The following is a 13,832-nucleotide window of genomic DNA, read 5'->3' as shown; positions in this document are numbered from 1 at the left end:
GTATTTACCGCCTGGCCCTGTACTGAGGAAGTTCTCCCACGCCCCAGGGCAAGCGACGTCAAACTGTGGCCCACTCATCCATCCATCAGTCTCCCTGTTCCGATCCACACCAGCCCCACCGGCAGAGCTGGGGGGAGGAGCCCTGCTCACCTGCTCTGCACCTGCCAGCAGCCCCTGGGCATCACCGGCCGCCCCCCGCCTCTCGGGCGGTCACCTGTCTCCTCTCACTCTCATCCCAGCAGGGCTAGCCAGCTCCCTCGCCCACTTCCCGAATTACTTTATAACGTTTTACTGGGACACGGACTTGTGCGTTTGCTTTTTTAAATCACCTACGGCTGCTTCCGTGCTAACAGCACAGAGTCTAGTCACCAGAGACCTCAGAGCTCCACAGTGCCTCAGATACTTGCTGTCTGGCCCAGAACCTTTCCCTGACCCTCTCCCTGGGAACCCCGACTTACTGGGTGACCCTGGGGTGGAGGGAAGACCCCGGAAGCCCGCACAGCTGGGAAGAGAAAAAAAGCCTTCTGAGAAGGCTGGTGTCTTTCCTGCTCATCCGAAGAGCTGTAGCAGCGGAGGTATGAGGAGTGTTTACGCGGTTCTGATCTCCGGGTTCCCACTTGGAGGGTCAACAAGCCGCCTGTTCCTGGAACAGACACGCCGGCAAGACACAGGGCAAGCAGCAGAAAGGTGCCAGCAGAGCCTGCACCACACACCTGCCTCCAGGGCCCCAACACTGTTCGGAGCCACCAGACACACAGTTCCGCAGCAACGTGGTAGTTAATGCTACCGTGGCGGGGGTGGGGGGGGCCCCCATTTTCATCCTTCCTCCTCACAACAAAGGGACTCTCGACAGCGTGGATCGCCTGCCTGACGGCCGACTCTGAGGGCATCGGACATGTTCAAACAGCAAAATGCGTGACGAATGATGCCATGTGCCCCTCGCTAATCGTGAGTGAGACGTTCCCCGGCATACAGCCCATAAACTGTGTTTTCACGTCCTCTACCCTGGTTTACCGAGACCAGGGGGTCTCTTTAATCTGGTTTAAGGGCACGGATTTTACGCTTGATGAAGGGCACACACGAATTTGTATTAAACAGAGACTGTATTTGAAAAGACGCCGAAGTAGAACAAACAGAGCAAGTCTGGACAGATTACGAAGCCACTGCCGTCCCACAGCCTCCTAAGTCAAGCCACATGTACACCTTCAAGAGGTTTGGATTTTCGCTTGTTGGCTGGTTCAGTCAACACCACGTGCTTACCGTGGCGAAAGACGCTGGTGTCAGGCTGTCCCACACAGCGCCGGTCCAGAACCAAGCCCAGGGCCGGTGGGGCCCCTAGTCTTTGCTTTACGAACACAAGTGACACACCTTGAGTCTCACAAGGCACAGTGACGGGCTGAGCTTGTGTTAGCTTGACCTTTGCTGCCACCTACAGGTCAGGCCGCATTTCCGGTCGCGGTGCTGAGACGGGAGAAGCCCTGCCCGCGGTGGTAACCACAGCAGCAGGGGCGCACCACACCCTGTCTGGGGGAGAAACAGGAGTGTCCGGTACATCCTTCTGCAGATGAGTTTGCCTTTTTGTTACAAGACAACCAACAAAAGGGACCACACAAAAACGTGTAAGGCGAACATTCTCACAACTACCCCCCGGGTTAGAACGAGACCCTGCCCAGGACCCAGCCCCGTCCCAGCCTTCCCCGCTGTACAGGTGGGTTGCGTTCCGGTGCCCGTGTGGCCCGACCAGTTTAACACCTGCATCGCGGTGGGGGGGGGGGGGGGCCGGGCTTGGCACAGCAGTCCGTCCTGAAGACGCCATCCCCTCTGGGGCGAGCGGTGATCAGCGGACCCCCACCCGGAACAACTGGTCAACGTGCTCAGGTGACGCTGGGGGGGGGGGGAGGGGGGAGACGGCGACGTGGAGCAGTGCCTCCGCGGCGCTGCTGTGGCGCCTGCCCTCACGCCGCAGCGGCTGCAGCCACGGCCTCTGGCGGCCTGCGCAGCGCGGGCAGCCGTGCCCTGAGCTGGTGACTGAAGTCCGGCTCGATGGTCTCACCCGGAGGGCCGGGCAGCGGCATCTGCCTGGAGTCCCGGACGGCTCCCCGCCCTCTCTGCACGAGTCAGAGGCACTGGCTGGGCTCCGGGGAGGCGTCCAGCTGCCCCACGGAGACCAGGGCGCCGAGCTGCCCCGACGCGCCGCTCTCGGGCGGGAAGGTGACCAGGTCCGAGTCCTTGTTCTCACCGTGGTCGCTGTGCTGCTTCATGTGGCACCTCAGGGAGTCGTCCCTGACGAAGGCAGCCCCACAGGTCTCACAGCGGAAGGCCCTCTGCGTCACTATCTTGGCCACGTGCGGGGAGCCGCTGTCCCGGGGCCCTTCGCTGCCCTGCGGCACCCGGTTCTCCGTCTTGGCCTCGTCCCTGTGCACCTTGTCGATGTGTTTGGCCAGGCTGCTGGGCCGCTTGGTGTCGAAGCTGCAGAAGTCGCACTTGAAGGGGCGGTCGGTGCAGTGGACCCGGCTGTGCACGCGCAGGGCGGCCGCGCTGGAGCAGGAGTAGCTGCACTCGGGGCACTTCTCGGGGTGGTCGGCCCGGTGCAGCCGGCTGTGCTCCAGGAGGTCCGCCCGGTCCCGGCCCTGGAAGGCGCAGTGCAGGCACTTGAAGGTGTGCTTGATGCGGACGTGGGACTTGAGGTTGGCCTTCATGGTGCAGCGGACGTCGCAGAACTCGCACTTGAAGGGCTTCTCCCCCGAGTGCACGATCATGTGCCTTTTCAAGTCCGAGCTGATTTTGAACTTGGCGCTACAGAGCCAGCACTGGAAGGGGGTGTCCCCTAGCAACGGAAGGTGTGTTTCCATTAGAGCAGGCAGGCAACACAGAGCTCCCCCCAAGCACGCGTCAGGACACCTGGCCGCAGAGAGACAGTGGGGTCTTCTGAACTCCAGCTACCTGCTAGCCTCCTAGTAACACCGTTTCCCAGGTACAGTATTAGCTCGCTGAATCCTCACAAGAGTCCTGTGAGGGGGTACAGGCCCCCTATCTTACAGAGGGGATAACTGAGGCTCAGAAGTCAAGTTATTGGTCTAAATAGTGGGGACATGAGCCCAGGCATCGTGGCATCCAAGTCCATACTCTTCACCGGGGTCACTTGGGTTTTGATTCTAAACCCCCATTTAACCCGACATCCCCAAAACTGAACGGGGAAGAAGGACGAGGTGCATACAATGTTACAAACAACTGCTCCAAATCCAGCTCAGATTCAGAAACCCGCTTCCTCTAGCGTTTAAGCCAATTACATTGGATACTTGGCTTGTGTTACTAGTCAAAGTGTCAGTTTTACAACCACAAGACTGAATTGTATTTAGGAAAGTAACACAATTCAGGGCTGCAGGGGACCAACGTTGAAAAGCCAGAGCCGCCTCCGCACCCCTGGAGGCGCTGGGAAGGGTTTTTTCAGGTCTTTGGGAGGTTGTTACTTTATAAACATCGTCGGCAGTGACCACAGGCCAAGATGAGGCTCCTTTACTCACGCTCCGTGAGCGTCCCGACCCCCTGCATTGCTGCCTGCGATGTTATCCTTCCAGCATTACCTCTAAACTGGGTGGCAGCCCCACAACTTTCAGTCCACCAGCTTAGGCGGCTAGTTCTCGGGACTCCCTCCTCTGGTCAGAAACAGCTCCATTTTCACATTTCACTTCAGTAACACTTGCATTGCAACCCCTGACTTCTCGGGCCTGAACTAGCTGTTTGCAACGTGAGAGTCAAGCTCCACCAAGTCCTCTCTTAACGTGGTCAGCGGGTTCTTTGACTTTAGGCGGAATGGCGTATAATATAGAGACCAACTCCTGCACGGGCTACAGAGCTCCGCTCCCGTCAATGTCGAGTGAAACAATGTTATCAGAGGACCTGCTGCAGAAGTAAGTTATGTTACAACTGGGTATCAGAGCCAACGACTGCGCCAGGATTGTGTCCCTCCTCCTTCAGGGTCACTGCCACAGCTGGGCCAGCTGACCGTGTTGCTGCTAGCACCAAGGTCAAAATGGATCCTCTCTTCCTAACCTGCTCATTTCGGGCCCTGTTTTACCATGCACGCTCCTTGACTAGACTGGGCATTTCTTGAGGAAAAAGGATCTCATGATGATCTCTACTTGTCCAGCCTCCTAACTACGTAATAAGCAGTAACATGGGATTTCTGACTTGCTAATTCTTTTCTCTTAACCTCCCACACCAGTATCATCCCGATGCTTCCCTTCATTGCAATCCCAGTTAGCGACAGATACCCCCACATCACGTCCAATGCTTTCTCCCTTCTTTTGCTAGAGCTGGGCTTCTAGTACCTTCCACGAGAATGGTGGCTTAGAGAAAAACCCGAGTCCTTGCATACACCTGTGTCTATTCTGCTTTCCTACTTGAAAGAGTCTGGCCGGGCATAAGATTCTGCGCTCAGAATGATTTTCCAGCTTCGAGGGCACTGTTCCTTGGTCTCCCGGGAGCCACTGGTACTGAGGAGCCCTCTCGGGCACAGCCTGCTCCAGCCACCGGCCGCCCTGGCTCTGCGGGCCCCGCGGGAGCCCTCCCACCCCCACGGCCCCTTAGAATCGTGAGACTCTTTTCCTCACCTCATTCTCTCACGTCTGCTTTCTTCTCTGCCTAGAACTCGCCAGCGATCAGACATCCAGCTCCTCATTATTTTTTAGTTCTCCAACTCAATATTTTTTTTCTTGATCTCTGAAATTTTTTTTTTAAACTTTATAGCCAGCAATCCTAGTTTTCATTCACACCTCTTTGTTCTTACTGCCTTTTCATAAGACCACTTCTGGGTTGTGACATTTCTGCCAGTGGGTAGACACCAATCAGAACTGAAAAACTGTTGTCTGTCGCCCGAATGCTCTGTTAGCAACTCCGGGAGCAGCTACCTGCTAGACTCGGCGCTTTTGATGCCACCGTTTCCCACAAATGACGCCGAGCCCACGGCTGACAGTTTGTGTAGGAAGAGTGGGCTGGTGTAAGGATCAGACACAGGGGCCACAGGCGGCACCTGCTTGGGAGTTGGGGCCACTCTGCCAGCAGGCTTCGGCTTCTCGGAGCTCCGTGGCCCCGGCAGGCTACGAGCCGGTTCCGAGTCCAGAACGCTCAGGACGGCCGGACGCTGGCCGGACCGGCTGCCTCCCCTTTGTCTGTCGGGACAGCTTTCTCGACTCAGTTTTAGACACCAGCATATTTGCTTCTGCTGGCCGTCTTCCACGAATTCACGGAAAATTCTCATTTTATGAACCTCCTTATGGGCCTCCCAGCCCCCATTTTCTGTACCACCCGGGCTGGCTGGGCCTGCCCATGGATGGACCGTTATTTCAGTGGCGCCTCACAAAGAAGAGCAGAGACTTTGCTCTTTGCAAAGTCTAATTTCTAGAACTAGAAGTGTGTGAGCTGCAGTAACACCCAACTGATTCTGCTACGTGGTTCTGAACTAGAAGCTGTGCAACCAGCGTTCAGGTGAAATGACCGAAACACCCACTTTACACACCGGATCACTCAAGACACCTCTCCGCTTCTCGACCGCTGCACTGGCTGCTCATCCCCCACTGTCAGATTTTCAGGTTTTACTAAAAACCACTGCCCCGGCACACGAAAAAACACACAAGCTTCACAACCACCACAGAGATGTCCAATTTCTTAACCACCACGTTATTCAACTCGCTTTCGCTTCTGGTACCCGAAGGCGGAAACCCTGGAGACCGCGCCAGGCCCCGCGGTCTCGGGGCCAAGGCCTCACCTGTGTGGGAGCGCAGGTGCACGGTGAGCTGGCTGGAGTTGCGGCTGGCGTAGGGGCACAGCTGGCACTGGTACGGCCGCTCGTCCGAGTGGATGCGCAGGTGCTTCTTGAGGCTGCTGCTGTCCACGGCGGCGTAGTCGCACAGGTGGCACTTGTGGGGCTTCACGCTGGTGTGGCAGCGCATGTGCATGGTCAGGTTGTCCTTGCGGCTGAAGCACTTGTCGCAGAACTCGCACTTGTGGGGCTTGTCTCCTTCGGATACACGAGAGAGTCAGAGTTTTACGGGCTGCTCGGGAAGGTGGCCACAGAGAGATTTGACCTAAATGGTAGCCTGGGCGCATATGGGTTGCCTCTTCCTGCTGCCCCAACGCCCGGACATAGAGACACTGGACTCTAGATGATCCCCCGGGGAGGTGCGAAGGCCTGCCCTTCACAGAGGGGCCGGGAATGATGAAGAACCCTCAGGGACTGAGTCGATAAAAGCCAGGCTGGAGGAGAAAATCACAGGCCAAGCCAGCCCCATCGGGAAAATGGGAGTGGCCAGATAGCACTCAGGATCCCAAGTGGCAGGTCTCGGGGTCTCGGAACAGCTGTGGGGCTCACTAGTTGAGGGACCACATGAAGAACGGTCAGTGGGACCCTCCCTTCCCTGCACCCACCCGCATGCGGCGGTGGGTGCTGCTCCCCCACAGCCTCCTCGCCCCCAGCTAGCAGGGAAGGAGGGTGCTCAGACCGGAGAAACGCCGCGAAGGCCCCAAGCAGCTAGAGACACCCCGGGAGAGAGAGAACCCCACGCCCAGAACACCTTCACCAGATAGAGCGTTCCTCTCCTCCCCTACGACCCCTGAGGCCGGTCACGTCCAGATACAAGTCGTTCCGCCCAGGGACCAATGCTCGGGGCAAGCCGGAACCGGGGACACGCCTGCATCCACTCAACTCACTGCCTGGAGAAACGATTGACCTTATCGTGGCGGACACCTCCATCGCCCCCGAGAATTACTTTTTCGGTGGTGAGAACATTTAAGATCCACTCTCCTGGCAACTGTCACATAGGTAGCACACAACACAGTCTTGTTCACTACAGGCGCCAGGCTGCACCTCGGATCCCTAGAACATACTCGCCTTGTCACTGGAAGTCTTGTGCCCTTGGGCTGGTACCTCCCCATTTCTCAGGCTGAACTTGTAAAGACAAAGAGCAGGACAGGGTTCTGGGCGGGGCCCGAGACTCTGCATCTCTAACATGTTCCCAGGGGAGGCTGACCTTCCTGGTCCTCGCCACACTTTGGGTCGCCAGGGCTCAGTTACTGAAACACCACACATCTAACACTTCGACAGCAACTGAGCTGAGGTGTAGTTTTTAATGTGATTTAAGACGTTTAAAAACATGCCGGGAGGAGTCCGAACGCCTTACGGAACTGCCCGGAGTCCACGGCAGACAAAAGGCCAAGAATGCCTGTATCGGTCGTGTTCCTGATTCCAGGCAGAGGCCGCCCCACCCTCATGCACAGAGCTGTGGCCGACCTGGGGGCGGGGCGGGGGGGAAGAATGACACCGGGACACAGCCTAATCTATACCCCATCGGCTTCTGAGAAAACCCGCAAGTGCAGCGAGCACTGCGGGTGTGTCCTATCAAATCTCCTCGAAGTGCTTCCACATTCCGTCACTGTTCCATAACACAGCGAAAGATTATTAAAAAAAAAAAGCCTCAACTCACTTCGTGCAAGATTACCTTGGAAATCAAAGCCAAATGAAATTACACAGAGTGATGTTAAAAACACAAACAGGCAAGTTGCTCTCCTTCGGGAGGCTAGATAAATCCCACAGGACCATCTTAAGAGGAGCAAGACGTCTGACGTCCGGCCACCATCCCTGACTGGAGATGGTGACGTCAAAGCATTCCTTTTAAAGACTAAGAGGGGGCGGCTCGCTCTTCCTGCTCCTCTTCCACCCAGACCTGCAGACCCAGGCACTCAAGGTCAAGTGGGAAGTCAGAACTCGGAAAATCCAAAAGAAAGACTTGAGCAATTAAAGTAGACAAGGGGATGGCAAGGGGCCTGGAGAGAAGCCTCGAATCCTCCTGCAAGTGGCTTTGCTTCCCTCAGCGCCCCACCAGGTTCCTCCCCATGACCACACCCCGAGACGGCCACTGTGCTGAGATGTAGTTTTTTAATGCGACTTCACCACATTTAAAAACATTCTGGGAGGGGTCCGAACGCTTTAGGAAACCGCCCGGAGCCCACAGCAGACAAGCGGTCAGCCCGGGGGTGGGGAGGAGGGGAGGCAGAGTACGGCGACGGTCAAATCCAATGCCAGGTGACACTGGTGTTCTGACTCACTGGGCTAACACAGCCCGCCCGGCAAAAAGAACACAGTGTTTGTGTTGCATTTCACTTTGCCATGCACGGGCTTTTCATGTGAATGCTGGCATTGACATCCTTCCCACCGGGTCGTCTTGGACTCGTAGGAATACACGCGTGGGCTGAAGATTCACTCTGGCCCACGTGGCAGATTTCTTCCTGTGGGACACCTGTCTGAACTTGGTGTCTCGTTGTAAGTTTTAACTCAAGTCACATTGGCCTGTCTTTGTGGTTTTAACTGTCCACTTACACCACGCATATGCCCTACCTTTCTGAACGCATTAGAGACTTCCATACCTAACTTCCTTCCTGCGCTTGGAATTGGTGACTGAGGAGGGGAGAGGCAATGACCTTCGTCCGGACACTGCACCTCCGAGCTCACCTGCGCCTCCTCCAACCCGAGGTGCAGCCTTACGTTTGCGCACGCACACACACACACACACACACGGGGGTCTGTTTATGGAATCTGTTCCATGTCTGTTTCTTGCAGCTGCTGCATTACCCTGTCTGCCTTACAGCTTCACGGTGTTTTAGTTTCTGGTAAAGCAAAGGGCTCGCTGTCCAGGGTTTCTGGGTACCTTTGCGCCTTCTCTTCTCTCCCAGATGGATTCTACTCTCGGGAAGGCGGGTGGGATCGGGGCATGGAAGCAGAGGGGGCAAAAACCCTCGTCCTGTTGTTGTTGGCTTTCAAACAATGCCACGCAGTCACCTTTGAGTGGGATGGGGTAAAAACGTGAAGGAGCAATATATGTTCAATGTATAAAGCCACGAGAAAATTGATGCTGTTTTTAAACCTATCCAGATATTTTACTGTTTACACATTGATTTTTCTGTAGCTTCTTGCTTAAGATTTTACCTGGAGGAGAAAATAGAAATAAAGCATTTTCTATCCTGCTCCTCCTTCCTCTACTCCTCACTCTGTTTCTATTGTGCATTTGAGTTTAACTTTCTTCCCCCATCACAGACAGTCTCGAATTTAAGACATAAATATACATCTATACGCCCCACCTCGCCCCACATGACTTTAGAACACAGGTTATAAAAAGACTGAATCCAAGTTCAAGGCCTGATTCTCCCACGCTCCCCAAGGAAAGCTGAGAATGAGCCTGCATCTAGGTGCACAGACGCCTGTCCTCAGCCACTCCTGTACCTGCCTCTGGCACCCGACCTCTCCGGTCCTCCAAGTGCAGTCTGGGAGTCCTCAAGACTCTTCTGGAAGAGTCTGCGGTCAAAAGTATCATCACGCTCCCACCACGACAGGCTTCGCCTTTTCCATCGTGGACAATCTCACGGACGCAGGAGCAAGGGTGGGCAGGTGTGCTGGCACCTCAGCCCTTGGGGCCTTCTGGGCCCCGCTACCCAGGGAACAAACAAGGGGGGCCGGTCTCACCGTCTGACTAAATCTCTCCCCCTGAACGGGCCTTCTCAACGTCCAGTGACGAAATGGGAAGTTCGCAGAAGTGGCTTCTGCTGCAACCCACGGGTTGTCTTCAGAACGAGCGTGGTGGCTGGGCAGGGGGCTGTCACACTGCCCACTGTACCCAGGCAGTGCCCTTTCGACAAGGACAACGGACAAACTGTGGTTTTTCCTAGATCTGCAATTCGGCAGAACTGGCTACAGGAGGCTGCCACTTCAAAGCGAGTGGCCGACACTGCATCAGCGACGTGTGGGCTCTGGGTGTGAACAGCAGGGCTGGCAAAATGCCGGTCTGTGTGCAGCTTCCTGGTTCTTAGTGGTTTGTTTTTGTTTTTTAAAATGAGATTAGTAATATTAAAAGAGATTTTTCCCTGCGGGACAGTGGCATTTGGAAGAATCACCTCAGTTGGCGAACCAGCGTTCTCCAGATGCTCAGCGCACCGCACTGTGCACGAGACGCCAGAAACCGAGAACCTGGGTCAGCGCGCTCAAAGTGGAGAGCAGACCCGTGGGTTTCAGCTTCACAGTCGGAAAGTTTACGGATCTGCGGCTGCAGGGTCTACCCAGCAACTAATCGTTAAGAAACTACTGTCTGCCGGGCTGTGACCTAGCACCACAGAATAATAATGGTCTGAGAAGGCTGTCCACACCCCTCCACTCCAATCACATGCAGGGTGGGGCACAAATAGGTCTGCGGTGGTTCGTGTGGAAAAGGATACAAGTTAGTCAATAACAGCACAAGAATGAACTCTGTTTCCCGTACCCACAACTGTAACCTGCTTTTGTCCACCCTGTATGTGAGGCCAGACGCTCTTCCCAGGCGTCAACCAAAATGACACAACAGTGGACCGTGGACAGGAACAGCCGTGACCACGCAGCCGACTAGTAAGACATGAGCGATCTGCGAAGGTATAAACAATACCACTTTCTGGTTCGGAATAGAAAATGGGCTTACTGTTATTTTTTTCTAATTGTTTAGGTTTCCCTATTTTTTTTTAAGATTTTATTTATTTTTAGAGAGGGAAGGGAGGGAGAAAAAGAGAGAAACACCAATGTGCAGTTGCTGGGGGCCAAGGCCTGCAACCCAGGCATGTGCCCTGACTGGGAATCGAATCTGCGATACTTTGGTTCGCAGCCCGAGCTCAATCCACTGAGCTATGCCAGCCAGGACGCCTTACTGTTATTTTTAAGCGAATAAATATTTTAAAGTTTCAGATGGCTAATGTTGCAACTACAGATAAAATAGTGGGTTGAGAACCACTGTTCTACTTATTTGGCAAAGATTTGGGTTCCAGCCTTTTTTTTTGTTTTAGGATTTTACTTATTTATTTTTAGAGAGAGGGGAGGAGGGAGAAGGAGAGGAACATCCATTGCTTGCCCCTGGCAACCCAGGCACATGCCCTGACCAGGGGTCAAACTGGTGACCTTTTGCTTTGTGGGATGACGTCGGGCTGAGCCCGCACTGATCAGGGCGGGGCTCAAGTCTTCAACCGTCACCAACATGCCCTGGCTGGGTGGCTCAGTTGGTTGGAGCATCATCCCATCCAGCAAAAAGGCTGCAGGTTTGACCTAGGCCTAAGGATTGAGCCAGCAACTAATGGGTGTTTCCCCGCTTTTCTCCCTAAAAACCAAGCAACCTATCCTCGGATGAGGATTTTTAAAAAATAAAGATCTCCTGGCCCTGGCTGGTGTGGCTCCGTGGACTGAGCGCCGGCCTGCGAACCGAAAAAGGTCAAGTACACCCACGTGGCCACCCTGCCTCCCGCTCCCAGCTCAGGGTCGCCCTTTTGCCTACGTGTCAGTTTTCTTTCCCGGTGGGAGAGCCTTCTCTTTGTAGCTGCGCACTTGGCCGCGCGGATTCAAGGGTTCGTTGGCCCACGTGACGTGGGTTAACATGTCGGGGGCGTCTTCGAGGTCGGCGGCAGCCATCTCAGACCGCGCCGGGGACATCTGCCTCGCTGGGGTGTCCGTGAAACCAAATAAGCGCCCGGTCCCGGAAGCCGTGGGCCAGCCGCCGTGCTTAATTCGCACCGGGTTGCGGGGCGGAGGCGGGCTGGGGTTATAAGCCACCATTGGTTGGATCTCACTACGTCACTGATCGCAAGGGACACTACTTCCGGGTCACGTCCTGAAGGAGAGATGCTGTGAGGGTCCCAGCCCCTGCTCCTACTTTTCACTGGCCAGGAGACTCGGAGAACTGGAGGAGTTACCGCGGACGCGGGCCCAGAGAAGGGGCCTGAGTACACGTCTATTCAAGGAGCAGTCTGTCTGCACCCCTCCCTTCGTGCACCCACCAAGGACAGGGCCTTGCCTACGCTTTCTGTACCCCCACCGTGCTCTGTGTTACTTCAACAAAATATCATTAATCCAGCTGCTGCGTCTCTTTCTCGGCCAGGGCCTGACAATGCTTCCGACAGCGCCTGCCTGTGCACTGCAGAGTTCCGGCAGCACTTCGGGCCCCCACCCACTAGATGGCGGTAGCGCGGCCGCAGCTGAGAACAACTAAACCCGCCCTGTTTACGAGTCTCGTCTTCGTGCAAGTGGCTCCTGCAATTCAAGTGGCTCCTGCGATTCGCACAGCATCGTCATCCCAGCAGTCTTGTCTTTCAAGGTGAAGACCGACCATTCCTTTCGCTAAGAGGCTTTTCATGGTCCACCCTTCCCGGGGAGAACGGACTCTCTGTTCTCTTATTCCCACAGCACCATGGCCCCTGTCCAGAAAGCTGTCTTAATGATGGAGCTGCAGAGTTTGAGCTGGGCATGTGGCTGCCTTTCTCGAAACCATTCCCCAGTCCCCCCTCGTCCACCCCCGCCCCCCAGATGCTTTATGTGGCCAGTTCTAGGTTCAGAGCTCACTGCTCAGAGCTCACTGGCCACAAGGTTTGCTGCTTCTGGGGCTAGAGGGAGGGAGGCCGGAGCCCCTCCTCCTGCACGTCCCCTTCCCACTGGTTAAGGAGTCCAGACCCGGAGATGAAGCGCTACGTTAAGGACGACAGAGCCAGCCTACCAGCTGTGGACTGCTTGCTGCTTAAGCTGCACCTGGGAGAAACGAACCTGATAATGTTTAAGCTGCTTAGTTTGGTTTCTGTAAGAGCCAAACAGACCGGTATCCTAACTCACGCAGCCTAGCACAGGTCTACACTAGAGACAAAGGTGGGCCAAGTTCTGTAAAAAGCCAGAGGGTCAGTATCTCGGGATGTGTGCACCATATTGCCTCTAGCAACTGCCCAATAATGCCCCTGCAAGGTCAGTGCGGCCACAGACAGCAGGTGGACAGAGGGACGAGACAGCCCCGGCCACCGTGCTCGGATCCCGGCTGCCGATCAGGGGAAGTCCCTTCGCTCCAGCACCTCTTCTCTCTCTGTCCTGGGCAGCTGGTTGCAGCTTGGAAGGCACCTCCAAGAGGCAGCCTCACTGCTTTTCTCTAAGGCTGCTACAGCCACAGCCTCGTGCAGCCCTCCCTCTGACCACCTCTCCAACTGCATCTCACGCCTATTTAAGAAAAGGGGAAAAAAACCATCTCAGTACATTTCTGAGGAGCAGACTAGCTAGCTGATCAGCTCTGGGTAAAGGTTTCTCATTAGGTTATAATAAAGACATTGGCTGGATTTGCAGTAATGTGAAGGCTGGACTAGGGCTGGAGGGTCCGTGTTCAAGTTCACGTACCACCTGGTACCCAGTTTTGCTCCTTCCGAGCCTTTGCACCTGCTGTTCCCTCTGCCTGGCACGCTTCCTTTTCTCCCATCTTTCATACTTCAAGTCAAGATTCTGTTCTTCAGAAAAGCCTTTCACGAGTAGCCTAGGTCAAATGCCTGTAATATAGGTCCTTTAGCAGTTTCTCCTTACCTGTTCATTGCCATTTTTGCCTGTTTGACCAAGTTTCATGAGGCAGAGACAGTTACCTGTCCTGCTCACTACTATATGCCCGGCATTTAATTCAGATCCCACCGCACCCCTAGTATTTTTGGTTTGTTTTTTACACTAAAGTTCTGAGCAAATGAACGAACACCTACCCGTGTGGATTCGTAGGTGGCGGTCCAAATCTTTCATGCCATGCACAGTTTTGAAGTGGCAACCTAGAAGAGAAAGAAAAAAACCCAGCTCTTCTTAGAATGCAACCTCAAAAAAGGAGATGCTACTATGAACAGAGGTTCCGATGAGTCACATGCTGAGCACTTGAGGGACCCACAGAGGACTTTTCCGGGCTGTGCGTGCAGAGAATCGCGGGCAGTCGGTGAGTGGGCCCACGCGGGGCCCGCCTAACGGCGCCCGGAGGGCTTGGCCAGCTCCC

The 13,832-nt window shown here is 55.1% G+C and overlaps 1 protein-coding gene across 2 annotated transcripts in view; it reads right to left on the bottom strand.

The window, feature by feature from the left end:
- Nucleotides 1-1,295: 1,295 nt before the first annotated feature.
- The window catches only part of ZFP64 (ZFP64 zinc finger protein), a 63,215-nt gene continuing 50,678 nt past the window's right edge, over nucleotides 1,296-13,832 (bottom strand). For both annotated transcript variants that reach the window (XM_045832804.1, XM_045832805.1), the window contains 3 exons: nucleotides 13,555-13,617; nucleotides 5,768-6,019; nucleotides 1,296-2,827 (listed from right to left, as the gene is read on the bottom strand). In XM_045832804.1, the coding sequence (XP_045688760.1) occupies nucleotides 2,118-2,827; nucleotides 5,768-6,019; nucleotides 13,555-13,617 (1,025 nt within the window). In that variant the 3' untranslated portion in view covers nucleotides 1,296-2,117. The remainder of the gene's footprint in view (nucleotides 2,828-5,767; nucleotides 6,020-13,554; nucleotides 13,618-13,832) is intronic.

The sequence above is a fragment of the Phyllostomus hastatus genome, unplaced genomic scaffold (genome assembly GCF_019186645.2).
Source record: "Phyllostomus hastatus isolate PE091 unplaced genomic scaffold, TTU_PhHast_1.1 phas_contig_17, whole genome shotgun sequence".
NCBI lineage: Eukaryota > Metazoa > Chordata > Mammalia > Chiroptera > Phyllostomidae > Phyllostomus > Phyllostomus hastatus.
This window is presented reverse-complemented; position numbering and strand designations above follow the sequence as displayed.